The sequence below is a fragment of the Gadus morhua genome, chromosome 3 (genome assembly GCF_902167405.1).
Source record: "Gadus morhua chromosome 3, gadMor3.0, whole genome shotgun sequence".
In the NCBI taxonomy this organism is placed as follows: Eukaryota; Metazoa; Chordata; class Actinopteri; order Gadiformes; family Gadidae; genus Gadus; species Gadus morhua.
Genome location: NC_044050.1, coordinates 24348706 through 24367706, shown reverse-complemented (window position 1 = coordinate 24367706; position 19001 = coordinate 24348706). Strand labels below are relative to the sequence as shown.

The window sequence follows — 19001 nt, the reverse complement described above, 5'->3', positions numbered from 1 at the left end:
GAGTCTATTTTCTGTAGGAAAACAGCCCCAAATCACACATTGATAGAAAATGTGATGATAACGCGTGAGTTATGGTTTGGGATTTGGGTTTATAGCTACCGTTTCCTAGTGTTTCAATGTTGACACCCATATTGCGTGCATGAATATTATACATTAAATGTAAAATTGTCAAACAAAATCCCAATTGCAGAAGGTCTCGTGATACATTGGTTAGGCGTGCGAGTGACGCAATCTGATGGTAGGGGAGGGTACAGGAGCCGCGGCAGTGTAGGAAAAAGGAGGAAGCAAGGATGGCGGAGTCACACCTCTGAAGGTAAAACATTACATTTATAGATACCATCGAGTGTTTCCCCTCCGCGTCGAGCTCTGTTTTAATTCAGCAGGTTATGGACACGACATTCATCCACCTTATCACCCGCTGCGGGAGCCGACGGTGCATTCTGACGGCGTGAGAACGCACTCTTTTGTTCAGTTTTGGAATGGCCGCTGTTTTCACAATGTTTTCTTTTTCCTCCACTCTTATTCGGCCACGGAAGACGGAAGGAAACGGGAGAGATGGCGCTTACATCGCCGTGCCACTGTGTAGAAAAAAAGGGATAACGGTGATCCCTCTCGTTAGATCAAGAGAATAATCACAACAACAGCGGTCGTCCTTCTGGTAAATAAAACAGCGAACCGACGACGTGCTCGGTATTACGCACGACGGGCTGCGGCAGGAGCGCGTCCCCCCGCCCGGTCCCGAGCCGCCCGTGGTCGGGACGGGGCTCCACGTCTGACAGCTGCTCCGCTCGGGCCTGCTGCCCCTCCACACTGCGCTCTGCCCGCCCGCCGGCCGAGGAGGGCTCGTTGCTCTGTCACTGGTGTATGTGTGCTCCCCGGAGAAGCCCACGGCCCTCCACGGTGATCAAATACAAGGCAAAGCGTGGTGTCATTAGTGTTATTCCACCGTTTCCACTCGGAACCGAGTCGTTACGCCGCGTTCCCCCAACCCCGTGAGATGAATAATTCTCTGAAAACGTATTTAGCTATTGGGGCTAACTTGTTAGCAAAGGCAAACGTTAGCGGTTGTAGCCACATAGCATTTCTGGCGTTTGGCTCTGGAGCGGACGTCGCTCTATATCGCTGTGTAATCTCCCGTTTAAGACAACCTTATATGTGAACCATATTTGGTTTAGTAATTGTAATTTAACAACTCAATTTGAGAACTTGCTGTTGGATGTAGACAACCCCTAAAAATGTGGTTTCATGACAAGCGAAGCTACTGGGGCTCAACACCCGGGCAGCTAACGTAACCGTTACTGACAACTGGCAGTATCGGTTGTGTTGTAGGCGTCGTTGGCACATTATTTGCACTAGCCACACTGTTGATGTTCTGCTCTTGTCTGTTCAAATCTGTGTTACGCAAAATCAGCTAATCTCAGTCGGTGACCGGACTTCTCAGAACTGGCACCGTGTGTCGATAATCCCTTTCGCTGGTTTGACCCAGGCATGACCTGTCCTGATAATATTTGGTGTTACCTGGATAAAGTAAAGAGTTACACCATATAAAAATGAACTATCCTTTATCATGTTTGGTGTTACCTGGACAAAGTAAAGTGTTACTCCATGTCTATTACATACAGTACCTATCCTTATCATGTTTTGTGTTACCTGGACAAAGTAAAGAGTTACTCCATGTCTATAACATGCATGACATGTCCTGATCATGGAGGTGGTACCTGGACATAGTAAAGATTAACTCCATGTCTATTACATACATGAGCTGTCCATATCGTGAGGGGTGTTGCATAGCTGAAGTTGTTTATTTACTAGTTAGCCCATGTTTATATTAAAGACATGACCTGTGATTATTGTGTGGGGTGGTACCTCGCTAGTAGCTATGGTTGTCTAGTTACCACCTGATTCTATTACAGAAATGACCTATCCCTATCCTTATCCTTTGGTGTGATACCTAACCAAAGTTGTCTAGTTTTCCCATGTTGGACAGAAATCCTCAACCCCAAACCCTGTTATATTCGAAAACCTTCCTATACTTCAATACTGTTATCCCGTAAATAAATATATGGTAACTTGAGATATGAGATACCTTTACTTTGTTTACCTTCTAAAGCACTATTATACTGAAAATGTGTCTTGACAAACCTCTAGTAGTATATACGGTACAATAATCTACAACACTGTAATTACATAACTATGCCATAATATGATCTCAAATGCAATCGTCTTAGGTTAAAATGTTCACTACTATGGATTGACTTGGCCTTAAGTTCTTTTATTATCCAACATGCATGTACAACATAACATGTATGACATGCATGATTTATGCATAATGTGCAACAGGCAAAATGAATATTCAAGCCATTACCTCCAAACGACAGAACTACGAATGCTTGGTTGCTTGACCCAATGCCCTGAAACCCCTTAACAATGTTGTGCTTTTTCATAGTGTAGATCACTTGTGTTGTCATTGATTTTCCGCCTTGGCCCACACTTGGTAGCGGGTAAATATAACTTGTGGGTTGAGTGTGAGCCCAAAGGTGGGCTGTTTTAAAGATGGCTGTTGAGCAGATCTTGTTAATCTCTCGCAGATTCTCTATTTACAACAAGCAAGTCAGTGCATAGAGGGATTGTGTGGAGGAAAAATGTGGATGCCAGGGTAGGATGGGGATGTTTCTGCCTGCTTGGCCTGCCTCTTGTGACGTAAAGCTTTTGTGCTCTCCTTAATAGTTGTGAAGAAGCTTGAAACAACAGATGCATTTTGGTGCAATTCATCCTTTAGAGATGGTTTACTATCTTTCAGATATTGTTTAAGAGGAAGGCCGTAGAGTAGAGCCTTTAAAGGTAATGTCCTGCATAGTTTGTTTTAGATAGCCTAGCCTGGTTGTACTCAAGTCCTCCTCGTGCTTTCATTGCTGAGTTTGTTACCTTTCTATAAGTCACCAGAAACCAGGGTTTTTTTACACTATCCACTACGCTGTCATTTAACGCAATCTCCCATCGACCCCCTTTTTGTACCCGAAAGGTCTTGTGGACGTAGGGAGTCCCTGCTTTGAAGGCTGCTTCTAAAGATTACTCTCAGCAGTCCTAACCTTTTCACTGAGCTCTGATGCTGCCACTTTTGTTTTCCACAGCTTTGCTCGTTATAGCACTGGACACTGAATACAGAGGTAAAAACTGTAATAAATGCTAAGCTGGAGGAAAAAAAGGCTGATTCCCCCTTTACTGTGGAGTACTATGAGCCGAAATCTGTTGTGCTAGGGTTTGGACAGAGGGGTAGGCCAAATTCCTTCTTGCAGCTTTAGGTGAGGCTGTGGAAAACCTGTAGTGTCAACAACCAACAGGGCTTGTTTTACTAGCGAGGCGAACCTTGGCCGCTTGAACTTTCTCTGGCACAATTCTACATTTTGTCAGGCACTAATAATCGGCCAAACCTGTTTTTTATGTGTTTTCTGTAAACCCACCATTATGCAGGTCTAATCCTGGTTCTTGTAGAATTTTGCCTGCCTGTTGTTATTTTTAAATCCAATTTTAAATGCGTTGTTGTGAATCCAGAGTTTGGAGATTAAATGTATTTTCTTGTGTTTGCAGCAAAGCTCTGAAGATTGTGGACTGGGATGACCCTCATGACCTAAACTCATTGCTACTGCTGCCAAAGGGATTTTGCATGGTTTAAACAAGCATGTGGCCCGTGGGTGCCACCACAGTCCAGATACGTCATATACATTTTTGTTTTTCTTCTCATTACTACTTTTTTAACAAATAATTCCCGATCCAAAACAAGGGAATGTTTTTCGGATTACTCAACCTTTCTATGGAGGGTGCCCGTCATTCTCTGAGGCCGCAAAGGTATGTATAAACACCTGCCATTTTAAAACCCCCTCCCAACCACCGGCTCTTATCCGCACCCCCCTTTCCCCCCCCCCCCCTCCCTGAATAAGCAACCTTCCGAGAGAGACTCCCATGAAGGACTCTGCGGGGGCCTAGTAACGTCGACATGAGTAGTACTTTAGGCAAAGAGAAGGACTCTAAGGAGAAGGACCCCAAGGCCGGTCCTACGGGGAAGGAAAGGGAAAAGGAAGCCAAGGCCCTGGCCGGTTTCGGTAAGGATGGCGGCAAAGAGGCCAAGACCAAAGGGAAGGACGCCAAAGAAGGAAAGAAGGACAGCGGTGGCGCGCCACCGGCCGTCGCCTTCTCGGTGGACAACACGATAAAGCGGGCCAACCCGGCTCCGGGCACCCGCAAGAAGTCGAGCAACGCCGAGGTGATCAAAGAGCTCAACAAGTGCCGAGAGGAGAACTCTATGCGCCTGGACCTGTCCAAGCGCTCCATCCAGATGCTGCCCACGTCCATCAAGGAGCTGACGCAGGTGTGCGAACTCTACCTGTACAGCAACAAGCTGCAGAGCCTGCCCGCCGAGGTGGGCTGCCTGGCGGGCCTGGTGACGCTGGCGCTGAGCGAGAACTCCCTGACCAGCCTGCCGGACTCGCTGGACTCCCTGAAGAAGCTCCGCATGCTGGACCTGCGGCACAACAAGCTGCGGGAGATCCCGGCCGTGGTGTACCGGGTGACGTCGCTGACCACGCTCTACCTGCGCTTCAACCGCATCACGGCGGTGGAGAAGGACATCCACCACCTCTCCAAGCTCACCATGCTCAGCATCCGGGAGAACAAGATCAAGCAGCTGCCGGCGGAGATAGGTGAGTCCCGGGGCATGGGTGGGGAATGAAGACGGGACGGGGCCAGGAAGGCTAGCCACAACAAGCTCACATCAACATGTTGATTCATTGGAAGTAAGATGGCTGATAAAGTAAAGCCGCCATGGTGATATGATCACTGTGTATAACCCTTTGATAAAACTGCAGCTGTTGAATTATTCCATGTTCTTAGCATGAAAGTTTAAACCCACATTTGACTAATCAATAATGATCGTGTGGTTGTGGCCTGGGGGAATGTCTCAGCTGTGGCACCGCTAAAACTTCTTCCAGAAGTGCTGCTGCTATTAAGGATTGCGTTGTGGGTTTGAGGTCGTCATTGACGCCCCCTTGACTGAAGCACTCTGTGTGGACATGCGTCTTCTTTTTCAGGGGAGTTGTGCAGCCTCGTCACCCTGGACGTGGCTCACAACCAGCTGGAGCACCTGCCGAAGGAGATAGGCAACTGCACACAAATCACCAACCTGGACCTACAGCACAACGAGCTCCTGGACCTCCCGGAGACCATAGGTCTGTTAAGAGACGTCTGCTGTCTGCCGTCTGTAGCGCACGCCTCTCTGTTATGTCTGGAGATATGAGCCCCTTTCGGTTCCACAGATGTTTACCTTTTTAACGATTTGAATGAGCTGCACTCCTAGCGCACACACCTGCTCGCTATCGGTTAATTAACGCCGTTCAAGCGAATGAATCCCGGTTTGGCGTCGTAACTGTGGCTTGACGGACGCGTGTCTCCTGTGTGGGTGCAGGTAACTTGGCCAGCATAAACCGCTTGGGGCTGAGGTACAACCGGCTGTCGGCCATCCCCCGGTCCTTAGCCAAATGTAGAGAGCTGGAGGAGCTTAACCTAGAAAACAACAACATCTCAGTGTTACCAGAGGTGAGTGGTTTGAGCGTTGCACAATTTCACCTCAAAGTGCTGCACTGATCCGTTGTATAGTGGATCGGTGGAGGAAAACAGTGGACTGCACTTCCTTGTTCGCATGCCTTGCCCCCCCCCTCCCCTCTGTCCCTGTGCTAATGGTATGACGAGGCCCGTGGGCTCGCCGCACACTCAGAGGGAATGCGGCTGCATTTCTCCATGGCCTCCCCATCACATAGCTGCACACCCTCCTGTGTTTCTCCGACCAGGGCCTCTTGTCGAGCCTGGTGAAGCTGACCAGTCTGACGCTGGCCAGGAACTGCTTCCAGTCCTACCCCGTCGGCGGGCCCTCGCAGTTCTCCACCATCTACTCCCTCAACATGGAGCACAACCGGATCAACAAGATCCCCTTCGGCATCTTCTCCAGGGCCAAAGTGCTGAGCAAGCTCAACATGAAGGTGCGTGTCGGTGTTGGTGTGTTGACTTGTTTATCCCGTTTAGGGTTAGGGTTCCCGTTTATTACCCCTAAGGGTACAGTAATAATATCTGGCCTCACTAGATGTATTTGAAAGCTAATGCATTGTAGAGAAGAATGGGAGTGATTGTAAAGGTTGGTGTTAGGGTTAATCCAGTCCTGATAGTCGACGGTCACATAACTCTTTGTACCTAATCTGTGTCTAAATTATTTTGGTTGCAAAATGATTGTTTCACTGGTTGGAGTTCAGTTTTACACATTGGTAACTAAATCATACGTTGGATAAAATACACATTTTAAGTCTTGTTTACTATCCCCTAGAGGTACATTATTAATATATGGCTTCACTAGATGTATTTGACCGCATATGCATTGCAGTGTATGATGGAAGTCATTGCAAAGAAGATTGTGAAACGCGTGGCTCGGGCAGCCGTATGCACATATCATCGCCTGATATGACTCTACTAGTTAGAGTGGTAACTCTGCAGGGAGGGGAGGTCAAGGTGCATCGTACCGGGACGGGCCTCGTCTATCTGCTAGAGCAGGTTCACACCTTGGTGTCAGGTTTACTCTACTTTCTCCATTCATCTGCTAAGCCTCGTCCGCGCGGCTGAGCCAGTGAACTCAAACGACCGCCCCGGCCTCATGAACAGACCCTCTCTTCATGCGGATGGTCTGGCAGTCAAGCAACCTTTTTCTTTATTTTTATTGTCTACCCCAGGACAACCAATTAACCTCGCTGCCGCTGGACTTTGGCACGTGGACCAGCATGGTGGAGCTGAACCTGGCCACCAATCAGCTGACCAAGATCCCCGAGGACGTGTGTGGCCTGGCGTCCCTCGAGGTGATGCTCCCGCCTACGTTTCCGTACCTAAGGAATACCGCAGTGGGAATGGGGAAAACACTAGGGAGTTTATGGGAAAAGCATCACACGTTGGCATCACATTGACCCAAAATGTAAACGTTATCCAGGTATTTTATCTCGATGTTCAGTGGTGAATAAGAGCCCGGGTGGATACAGAAAGTCCTTCCCCTAGCTGTAAGTTCACACCAAAAGCTATAAAGCGTTTCGAGCGATAAACGCCCATTTACTTTCTATTAGACATGCGCAATAAAGCGATAGGAGCGATAAAACGCTTGAGCGATAGCTTTAAAGCTGTAAAGCTGTCAATGAGAGTTGAAAACAGCTCAACTCTATGCAAATGAGCTAGTTGCGTTTCGGCTGTAAGTGAATGCCAGCCAATCGGAATGTAGATATCTCGCCGGTGTGGGTCCCAGTAAACATACGTGCAAGAGCGATATGAGCTGTAAATATTTTTGACAGCGTTGTGTTTTGAGCCATTCGGCGAATTTGCATCTTTTACAGTTTTTGGCGTGAACGTACAGTAAGGTCCCTTCTGGGATTACTGAAGAACTATCTTATCCTAAAGGACCATATATGCTGGTAATCTTTACGTGGTAATCTTTATGCTCTTACCCCATTGGACGCCATAGGATATCGGCCGATCAGACAAAACAAACGTTATTAGACCAAAGTATCAACCAATCACAGGCTGGTAGGCCGACAGACTGCCCTCCAGGTTAGCACAGACCAGAGCAACTGCAGGCCTTGTGTCAGGATATTGAAACGTCCCGGTTCGTATGGGTGATCCAGTCCTGATAGTCGACAGTCACACTAACTATTTGTACCAAATTGTGTCTAAATTATTTTGGTGTCAAAATGTTTGTCCGTTTACTATCCCCTATGGGCATTGGGCAGACTATTAATATATGGCTTCACTATTTGTATCGCGCTCGATGGTATAATGAGTTGGATTAGAAAACATTAGACGGGGCATTATAAGACAGAAAATGGGGAAGAAGCAAGGAAGGACATGTTGGAGCATGTGGCATGGCAGTAGAGCAGCGATGCAAAATGCAGTGGGAGAAGTTGAAGGAACTAGCCAGGTATTTTCCCATGTTGATGTGTTTCCAATGCCTGACAAATGATGGATGATGTGCAACTATTTGTCTTGGTAGTTATGCGAATACAGTTGGGCGGCTATAAAGGCCCTACAGTATTGCTAAATCTTGATTTACAGCGCCCTAACATCTTTATTTGTAGATGGCAGCTCTTTGTAAATGGCAAATATTGAAAAAGGAAAAATAGGTGCAGGAAAACACTACTCACACAATTAAGCGATTTCAAGTGATTAGGTGCAGTCACCGCAGTGTCCGGAGTCTTTTTAAAACGACACGGCCCCATCACTGCACACCAAAGCCCCATCTCTCTACACACCACGGCCCCCATCACTGCACAACACGCTGGAGCAGCACAACGTTGTAAGACGTGTGCTCCAGGACCTCGTTTTTAGAGAGGAAACACCAAGTAACCCAGGGCTGTTGTTGTCCCTCCCAAGGTCTTGATACTGTCCAACAACCTTCTGAAGAAGTTACCGCATGGCATCGGCAACCTCAGAAAGCTCCGGGAGCTGGACCTGGAGGAGAACAAGTTGGAGTCGCTTCCCAATGAGATTGCGTACCTTAAAGACCTGCAGGTGAGACGGTGAAGGTGTTCAGGCCTGATGAGGCTTCTGACCGCCGCTACGCTTTTAAACCACTTATCTTTGGCAAGTGTATGCACGTAAAGCACGAGACGGCAGCCGAAGCAAACAATTGTAACGCGGAAACTATTTCGTAGAGTTATTTGATCAACTCCAACTCTTAACTAATTGATCCAGACTGCCATTCGTTCCATTATGAGACCAGACGTTCAGGTCGACCCTGGAGCCGCAGTGACGTAGTTCTACGAAAGACGTAGTGCCACGCCACCCGGAATGTTTCATTGACGTGACCCGGAATGTCGTCCTCTCCCCATCTCCTCCCGCACAGAAACTGGTGCTCACCAACAATCAGCTGACCACGCTGCCCCGCGGCATCGGCCACCTCACCAACCTGACCCACCTCGGCCTGGGAGAGAACCTGCTGCAGCATCTGCCCGAGGAGATCGGTAAAGACCGCCCCGCTCCCCGTGGACTTAGTACGGACGCAGTGTGTTGGTGTGTCCGCCCGTGGGGTCTGCACGGTGGCCTTGGTGTCGGGCAGTGCCCCCGAACAAATTCCTACCCGTTCTGCTTCTCCCCCGTGGGCCTAGAGCTCTGTTATATGCTCCGTCTCCTCTCCGTTGGTTGTGGCTAGGTGCGCCGCTGGTTCGCCGTGTAGAGCGCTTGAACCCCGCCGCGACCGGGGTTCGATTCCTCCGGTCCTTTGCTGCGTGTCTTCCCCTATCTGTCCCATTCCTTCCTGTCTTACTCGACAATAATATAGATATATATTTCCTTTATACTCGGTGGTAACGACTACAAGAATAGATGTGTGCTGCCGATGACACTTGAAACCCCCAGAGGGTTTGATGGCCTTCTCCCCTGGTGTTGGAGCTCATTGGCAGGGCGCGATGGCTTGTGAGCTTGTGAGTGGAACCCTCACGTGAGGATTTAAGACGGCTTAGGAGGCTGAAGAGCATCAAGCAGCCATGGATCACCAACTGACCCCGGCGTCAGTACTAGTTTGTCCAAAGGGTTTAAAGTGGTGTGTGTGTGTGTGTGTGTGTGTGTGTGTGTGTGTGTGTGTGTGTGTGTGTGTGTGTGTGTGTGTGTGTGTGTGTGTGTGTGTGTGTGTGTGTGTGTGTGTGTGTGTGTGTGTGTGTGTCCTCCTTATGGTTCCATTTTGACTTCTAGTTAAAGCTGTGTTGGCAGTGAACTCAAATCGCCATGAATTAATGACGAAAGGGCAACGAAGCATTTCTGTTAACTTTTTGAAACGACATAGTAACTAAACAAAGTAACTAAACATTGGTTTAATACATAAAGCCTTATGGGTTAAGGATACATTCCACATATTGCTATACCTGTTGATAGGATGCTCTGATCCATTGTCGAAATCAATCTTGTTTCTACAGCTGGATATAGCCTAGGGCAAAATAAAGCATTTTTGCTTTGATGGGCCGTTTCCAAGGACCCATCCATAAGGTGTGGGGACCGTTGAGTACTTCAGACCAGGGTCTGGAAGCATCGTTTTGCATTATTCATTGGGCAGGTCTAGCAAAAGTGGTTCCTTTGGTAAATAAATCGATCGCTACGTTAATCAATACTGTAGACCTGTTTAATGGGGAACATTTGACGATTCACATGCAGCGCCATAATGACTATTTCAATAATGATCCCCTTTTTTTGAATGTGTAGAGCCAGTGTTTTAGGATGGTGAGTCTGCACCTTTCACAAGGAATGGATTTCCCCAAAGATTAGTTGTGCTCCCTCTTTATTTGAAATATCAATCTTTGGCTTTTGCTGTGCTTTCAGAATGCATGGATTACTCTACACAATCTGTTCCAGAGATACATTTAATGTGGTTTTGGTGACTGGCTGGCTGGAAAGATGCACTGAGCCCACCCTTAGATCTGAGTTCCCGAAAGGCCTGATGAGGTTTATAGTATCATCTGATCCCTCCTCTCTCCAGTTATGACCGCACACACCTGCATTCGTTTACCTGGCAGAATGAAGAGAAAGCACACCTTTTGAGATGCATTGGCTCTGAAATGGACTCTCCTACATTTATTGTATTTGTATCATACAGGAAAGTATTAAAGGTAAAAATGTAACAATTTAAAAGGGGTCTGACTCAGTATAAAGCTGATTTCCAGCAGGTTCCTGTCCTGCAGCACATATAACATACTGCGTGTGTGTGTGTGTGTGTGTGTGTGTGTGTGTGTGTGTGTGTGTGTGTGTGTGTGTGTGTGTGTGTGTGTGTGTGTGTGTGTGTGTGTGTATTAGAGCTGTCAAGCGATTAAAATATTTAATCGTGATTAATCGCATTAATGTCATAGTTAACTCTAATTAATCGCGATTAATCGCAAATTCTTTTTCTATGCTAAATATCCCTTGATTTTTTTGTCCCATAATTCTTCTCATTTTAATTCTCTTATTAACATGGTGAAGTGCATCGGCTTGCCTTGTGCAAATGATTTTTTATTGATAACAACATTGGCATATACACTGATCAAAACAGGACGATACAAAAAAAGAGCCTATAGTGCAATTAAACGACTGCTTTGAACAAATTTCATTTGAACATAGCAGTCAGGCTACTGCTTCTTTGTTTTGAGCCAAAGAAAAAAAAAAAAAAAAAAAAATTTTTTTTTTATAAAATAATTGCGTTTATCGCGCGATAAAAAATTTAACGCCGTTAAATTTGGGTTGCGTTAACGCCGTTAATAACGCGTTTAACTGACAGCTCTAATATATATATATGCATGACAACGGTCCGCTCTGCCCTGTGTCCCCCCCCCCACAGGAACCCTGGAGAACCTGGAGGAGCTGTACCTCAACGACAACCCCAACCTGCACAGCCTGCCCTTCGAGCTGGCGCTGTGCAGCAAGCTGTCCATCATGAGCATCGAGAACTGTCCGCTCAGCCACCTGCCGCCGCAGATCGTTGCCGGCGGGCCCTCGTTCATCATCCAGTTCCTGAAGATGCAGGGGCCGTACCGCGCCATGGTGTAATCACCCCCAGCCCCGCCCCCCCCCCCCCCAACGAACCCCGTACCCACTGGCCCCTCCATTCCTCACCCCTTGACCCCGCCCCCCAAGACCCGCCACCCCTCCAGCGCCACCGCCCAATTACGCTTTAGATCGCTACGCGGCCGACCTCTCGCCAAAACTCCAGGGCGCACTGCGCCGGGAGGTTATGAGGTCACGACCCGGGTGCGTGGGGTGACCGCGAAGAGGAAGAAGAGGGATATGGGGGGGAGGGGGAGGGGGAAGACAGAGATGCTCTTATGTTTTTATGTTTTGTTTTAAACAAGGCGGCACCATGTAGACTTGGGATCCGTGTTTCTCTCAGACGTTGTCATGGTTATTAAAGGACCGCGGCCCCAACCCCACCGCCACCTCCGCCACCTCCACCACCTCCACCCCGAAACCATGGAAAAGGAAAATATCTACAACTCTTTGCCAAAACCGAAAAACAAACTATAAATATATATATAGATATATAGATATATATTGAGTAACTTTGAGCTGAGTGGCAAGTCTTTTAATCATATAAACCGTGCTCCCATTGCCAATGTATTTACAGTAATTAAGCATCTTATTACGTGAGCAAGGATACAATTGTATGCAAACACAAAACAAACCGACAAAAAAAAAAAATTTGGATCTCACCTTTTACCGCTGCTGCCATAACTCAACTCTTGTCATTATTCATGTTTTTGTTTTTTGGTATTTTATTCCCTTTTTTTAACCACTCGACGACTGTACACTTTTTCTGAATAGCTTCTTGACCGTGGAGAACAAAGCTCTCATGACAGCATTGCTTTTTTGGATTTGTGTTCAATTTTTTACATAAAAAAAACAAAACTGTGCCTATGTCTAGAATGAGCCGGTGGTTCACTTCTAAACTTGTCCATGAGATATACAAAGGTATAAATTATTTCAATAATCTTCTTTTTTTTTTTATTCTTACTGAAGTTTGTTGGTTGTTCCTACTCAAGTTTATTATACAGATTTTTCTTTCTGCCATTGAACTATTCAGTTGTAACGTAGTGTCATTGGATTTCTTTCTCTTTTTTTTCTTTTTTTTACAAATAGCGATAGTTGTCCAATCTAGTAATGTACACAAAATACAAATGCAGATCGTAAACGCGTAAAAAAAAAAAGACAAAAAGACAAAAAAAAGCTAGACTTGAAATTCTTCAGGAACGCGGGCTGCACCGGACAGCCAGTGTTTCACAGGCGGAACGGTGTTGAAACTCAGAATCATACATATGTCGTGACGAGATACGAGATCAGAGAGTGATTCCTTCTTTTTGTATACGTATGTAAATCCTGATTGTTGCCTCGAGTGCAATTCTTTTTTCTTTCTTTTTTTAATTTGAACTTTTATTTCTCTTGTACTGTTTACTCGTTTGGTATTATCTACAGTGTTGGCCTGCTTAGCTTACATACGAGGGATGACAACGAGGATGACCAACATATCAGAGGCCGGTTGTTTATATATATATATATATATATATATATATATATATATATATATATATATATATATATATATATATATATATATATATATATATATATATATATATATATATAAAAAGACTCTGGGCTCAGGCCCTGAAACAACCGCAGAGTTATTCACTGCTTCGAAGAGCAAAAACACGCCCTTTGTCCCCGAACCCCTCCTCTGGCCTCTGCATAGTAGTTTGAGACCGCGATGTGGTTGGCTATCTAAACCTCCCGCTCGGATAATTCCTCTCCCCTCCCCTCGCTTTTCTTTTGTCCCACACTGTTCCAGCACTGTTGCTGCTCTTATGCACTTTTTTTTGTAAGACGTTGGCCTCTATATTAAAAGACAAAATGACAGTAGACTCTCGTCGGTTCTGTGGGATTTGGGGGGGGGGGGGGGGATGGGGGCATTTTGTTTTCATAAGTATTTTTATCTGTTGAAGTGACCGGTGAATCATGTACATTTGTGTCAAATCGATCTTAACAAGGAACTTGTTTTTCTTGGTCTGTAAAAAAAAAAAATTAAAAAACTGCAGAAAGGGTTTGTTTGGCTGTACCGTGTTTTTGATATGCATCATGCCGATGTTCTGCTTTTTATTTCACATTTTTATCATTGCTAGCAAAAATAGTTAATATTTGAATTATACTTCAGATCAGCGTTATTTGAAATCATTAATTTTTCGGGGATGAAATGTCATATGGTCATTTAATGTTATTTCACTGTACATTAAATATCCCAACAAAAAATCTAAATCAATCCCGATCCTTTGGCCCAAAGTGTTCTCGTCCAGACGTCCTTCAATCATTCAAAATGGTTTTCAATGAATATTTCGAACAGTCCTTTTTCGTTTTGTTTGTTGGGCGGCAGAGGAGACAAATGCACCTACTGCTGCGTCACGTCCACTAGCAAACAACCTGGAACTGCCACCATCACCTGAAACACGCTGTAGGCCACAAAGCACCATCTGGCTTTTGCTTTGTCATGTTTCCGTTGTCTCTGGTGATGCTTTTAACAGATCACACTCATTGGCCCTCCCTTTTAACCAATGGGGGGTTGGAACTGGACAAGAAACCGTATTTACACAACATGTTGCACATCAGAACCCGGTGTAATCAACCCGAATTGTGTCCTGTAAAGAGAGACGGGGGGGAGAGGGCTTTTTTTTAAATTCTTTTCAGCCTCAACCATACACGGAAGGCATTCCTAAACTCTGCATAAATGCTTGGAAGTCTTGACGTGTTATTTTTTGCCTTTTTATAATAAATGACTGTCGATAATTGGGAGGAGAAAAACAACTCTGATCTAGGAGTGTGGAGGGGTGGGTTGGTGTTGATTAGGCATGCAGTGAAGGTGCTGCCGCTTTCCATCATGCCCCAACTATGTTTTGTCTCGTTTTACTTTAGTCGTTCACGTGCCGTTTCTGCAGGCTAGAGAGGGCTAGTGTGTTGTATTCGAGAGGAAAGCTGTTGATGTGTACCCAACCTTTTACAAATGAAGGTGTTGCTGTTATCCAAAGCAACTGCCAGTGATTACAGGTCATTAGGCAGAGGCATGTAGGGGTATACAAAGCATGCTGGTATGGACTGGGATGGGATGGTGGAAGGGCAAAAGGTGGAATCTAGGATCTTTTCGACCTCAAAGCACTGCAATTTTCAGCCCGTACAAACTCTACTTTGACCCTTCATAGTCAAGCTTAGCCAAGCCTATTTCTTTAGAAGCAGGCGAGCAATCAGAAGGCCTACATTTGGACAGCATGTCCTGTGTGTACATGGATTTAGTCCTAAACCCAATGCTAGCTGATGTACAATCCTCCCGGACACAGAGCATGCAAAAGCTTTCCATGACGTTTAATTTAGCATTCATGAAACAACTTCTCGCCTATAGGGGCGCATGGACCGGGCGGGCGTGTCAACCTCTCGGTTCAGCACCGCGTGTGGCTGGAGCAGAGACCGGGGGGTCGTACACACAGGACTCCACTGCTGTGGTTATTTTGTTTTTTCCGCAAAAAGCTCCTCCTATAGTTTTGTAATTTTTGTTCATACACTGGGGGGTTTCAGGAGTAATTTGACAGGCAGCCTTAATAGGCTTTCCCTCCTCTTTATTGTCCCTCTTCTGTTGCTCATCACTTAGCGAGCTCGATCCCAGACTTCACTCTGAAGAGCAGCAGCAGCAGGTGGTTTGAAAATGTTTCAGTTTGATATTCTTTCCTCCTCTCTGCACTCTCCTTGCTCTGTACAGATATCTGGCTTAAAGTTAAAACCGGAAGTTGAACACCTCTCACACCGCACCTGGGTTAAGGGATCTGTGGAGAACCCCAAACATACACTGCATTCTCCCTCTCTCCTGAGTTTCGTTTTCAGAGTGATAATAATGAAGGATGAATCAACAGCCTCAACTGCTTTTTCTTACCGGGGAGTTAATTTCACTGATCTGTGTTAAAAATCGAAGAAACAATTCAATAAGATAATTGGCTTTTTTAAAAAAAAAAATGACCATAGGGTTGTTATTCATTCTATTTAATGGTTGAACTTTTATTTGGGAAAGGAGTAGTTGTTTTAGTGGAACTACCTTTGTGATCAGAAGCAGCTCTCTCATAAGGCCCAAGGCCCTCCTGCCCATCACGATGACATGGAAGTATCCCTTCATCACATCCACTCATCCTGCCTTATGCACACCAAGCAAAACCTTTATGACAGCAGGACGAGATCAGCCAACCAAGGAGCACTTTATTCCATTGTACATGGTGGCGTTAATTTGGGGCTTGGCTTCTTCTTTCAAACACACTGTCCAGCGGTCTGATTTGCAGGCCGGTCGGTCAATCTTCAGCGCTAGAGGTCTGGTTGCGGACTTGTCCTAACCCCGTTGGGCCAGTATGCAGTGTTTACAGTGTTTGTGTGTGTGTGTGTGTGTGTGTGTGTGTGTGTGTGGGTGGTGTGCTAGCAGATTTGGGTTCGACCAGCAATTCAACATTTTGTTTCTAAGCATCCTTGTGTTCTTGGGTGGTGGTGGGTGGAGGGGGGAGGGGAATGTCTTTATTAAGTATTATTTGGAAAATACAAAAAACAACATTGATTTGTTTTCTTGGCTGTGACTCACGTAATCAATGCCGACCTATTGTAAGACAGTTATCCTGAAACCAACTAGTTGCAAAGAGTGCTACTTTGCAAATAGGGGAAAATGACCATGTTTGGTGATGTTCTGTATGTATATACTCTTTTTATCTGTAATAAACTGATATTTACAAATTTATAATGTGCACTTGCCTTATCATTTCTACGTTTTGTTGTTGATTTTTTCTTTCTAGAATGTAATGGTTTTCTTTCAGAGTATTTATTAGGGTCTGGATGTCTAATCACTTATATGTTACAGATGGCTTTGTTGCTAATCAACAGCAGGCCTGGGCTATGTGTTCATAAACGATTAGCTAAAGGGTTGATTCCTGCAGCATTCAGAATAGGTATTGGATAAACACCCCATAGAACCTAATAGAAGTGCATATATAGATTTAAAAAATGAAACAAAGATATTCCCAGGTTTTGCTCCGGAGCGACACCGCCCCCTGCTGGAGAGTCCTCGCCCAGTATCCCATGAAGGCAGATGTTGCGTAAACAAGCTTTCGTTTATGATCTGAAAATGATAAAGGATGGCTCGTTGTGTAAGATTGTCTCTCTTCATATTGCTTTGTATTGCAAAAGGTCAATCACATACGACATTAAACACTCTAACATAACGGTTCGTTTTTCCTTTTTTTTTTAATGTATTTGTGCAACGCGATTCATCAGGTAACCATATTCCTATAAACGAAATAGGAAAAAGCAAAGTTGTGGTCCTTCTGGGACAAGTCGTTTCTTTTCGATCTGTAAACGTATCATTATTGACGTTTACGAAGGCTTGGAGGGAGAATGTAAGAGTGCTTGGCAATGTTTAATGGAGCTGGAATCTGCGCGTAAAAGGACGACAGGTGTCACTGTGCTCTGCCTCGTGTGTGCGCTCACGCGCCAACCTGCCTGGACAACTTGTGTTTACCCATAACAGTTAGGACTAGGGCGAGGACCCATTCCCAGGTTATTTTGCCAACCTCCCTCTGGCGAACATGGGGACTTTTTGTTTCCTTCAGCCCCTACGACGCACGCAGCAACAATCCATTCATGGAGGACCAGTGTCCCATCTCATTACGAATGACGAACAGTACTCAAACGGCGCCTTATTAAACAGTGCTTGATTAAAATTAATAAATGAAGTTATTGCAATTTAGTAATGGGAAGATGGGTGTGTGGGGGGGGGGGGGGGGGGGGGGGGGGGGATCTCCGGTGGATTTATCCACGTGGTGCGTGTCTGAGTGCTGCTAAGCAACCCTCTAGTAGGTAGGGGCTATAAAGAGAGGGAGTGGCGGAGGGGAAACCGCTCGGCAGAGAGACTCAGACGCACACACAGCAGCGCAGCAGCGGCCAGGATAACACGATTAGCGCTCTATTAGGGACTGCTGCCGAGCCACCACTAGATGCGGAGCTGGGATCACAGTCCGGGGTGGGAGAAGAGAGTGCTAAAGGAGACGAGAGAATGAATCCACAGCGTGTCCGTCACCACATGGGTAAAGTGGAGGGTCTGTGGTGGTTATTGGCGTGCGTAAACGAGTTATCCAAGCTCAGCTGCGCCCGGCACCCGCTTGACAGTGACACCGCTTAATGTCTCAGGTAAGATTTACATCTTGGCAATTTGTTTATTTTGCGGGAAGGCATTTGGGTAATGTTTGCAGACTTGTTTTCCGTCATGGGAATTGTTTATCATACATTTGCATGCATAATGAGGTCCAACGGTGATACAAAAAAGTGAGGATGGTATACACGTAGCTGATATCTTTTTCTCCTCTGTCCTATTTCCAGATTAAATAATCCTCGTCATAACTTCAAAAGTGCACAATGAAGCCGATAAACGTCCAAACGCTGCAGAACAAGTACTCGATCGACCTGCTTCATCCCGCCGGCTCTGACTAGAACCTGACGATTCACAGTGGATGACCGCTTCTTTTTTTTTTTTTTCTTTTTTTTTTATCAACCTCACGTGAATCCGACGAGAGACGCCAGGAATTAAGGGAGGAACGAACGGAAGGGAGGAAGGAACAAAAAATAGGAAGCTGAGGGAGGAAGGAAGCCGGTCCAAAACCGATCATCATCATGGCAGGGTTGGACAACGAGACCACCAACGGGACCCTCTCGGTCCGTGCGCCCTACAGCCTCCACATCTCAGTGTCCCTCACCGCGCTGGTGGGCATGCTGATCCTGCTCACCGTGTTCGGCAACGTGCTGGTGGTCATCGCCGTGTTCACCAGCCGCGCCCTGCGGGCCCCGCAGAACCTCTTCCTGGTGTCGCTGGCGTCGGCCGACATCCTGGTGGCCACGCTGGTCATGCCCTTCTCCCTGTCCAACGAGCTGCTGGGCTACTGGTACTTTGGCAAGGTGTGGTGCGAGATCTACCTGGCGCTGGACGTGCTCTTCTGCACCGCCTCCATCGCCCACCTCTGCGCCATCAGCCTGGACCGCTACTGGTCCATCACGCAGGCCATCGAGTACAACCTGAAGCGCACGCCGCGCCGCATCAAGTGCATCGTGGTGGTGGTGTGGGTGATGGCCGCTGTGATCTCCTTCCCGCCGCTCATCGGCCTGGAGAAGGAGGTGGACAAGGAAGAGGGCCCCGTGTGCAGCATCAACGAGGAGAGGTGGTACATCATCGCCTCCAGCATCGGCTCCTTCTTCCTGCCCTGCGTCATCATGGTGCTGGTCTACGTGCGCATCTACCAGATCGCCAAGCGCCGCACGCGGGCGCCGCCCGGGAACAAGCGGGGGCCGCGGGAGATGCAGGCCATAAAGCCCGCTGCCGCGTCCGAGCGCAAGAAGAACGGCATCGGAGGAGGAGG

The 19001-nt window shown here is 46.5% G+C and overlaps 2 protein-coding genes across 4 annotated transcripts in view; both read left to right on the top strand.

The window, feature by feature from the left end:
- Positions 1 to 86: 86 nt before the first annotated feature.
- On the top strand, positions 87 to 13061 carry shoc2 (SHOC2 leucine rich repeat scaffold protein). 3 transcript variants are annotated; one of them, XM_030350874.1, is made up of 10 exons: positions 87 to 313; positions 3589 to 3846; positions 3939 to 4697; positions 5085 to 5222; positions 5459 to 5589; positions 5841 to 6029; positions 6768 to 6890; positions 8446 to 8583; positions 8918 to 9035; positions 11375 to 13061. In XM_030350874.1, the coding sequence occupies exons 3-10, from the start codon at positions 3995 to 3997 to the stop codon at positions 11581 to 11583; spliced, it is 1749 nt and encodes a 582-aa protein (XP_030206734.1). In that variant the 5' UTR covers positions 87 to 313; positions 3589 to 3846; positions 3939 to 3994; the 3' UTR covers positions 11584 to 13061. The 3 variants fall into 3 exon arrangements, with proteins under 3 accessions (XP_030206734.1, XP_030206735.1, XP_030206736.1); XM_030350875.1 differs by lacking the exon at positions 87 to 313 and adding an exon at positions 322 to 658; XM_030350876.1 differs by lacking the exon at positions 87 to 313 and adding an exon at positions 335 to 448.
- Positions 13062 to 17484: 4423 nt separating this feature from the next.
- adra2a (adrenoceptor alpha 2A) overlaps positions 17485 to 19001 on the top strand; it is a 2753-nt gene continuing 1236 nt past the window's right edge. Inside the window, exons 1-2 of the mRNA XM_030350877.1 lie at positions 17485 to 17781; positions 17971 to 19001. The exon at positions 17971 to 19001 is cut by the window's right edge and continues 1236 nt beyond it. Of these exons, the coding sequence (XP_030206737.1) occupies positions 18262 to 19001 (740 nt within the window). The 5' untranslated portion in view covers positions 17485 to 17781; positions 17971 to 18261. The remainder of the gene's footprint in view (positions 17782 to 17970) is intronic.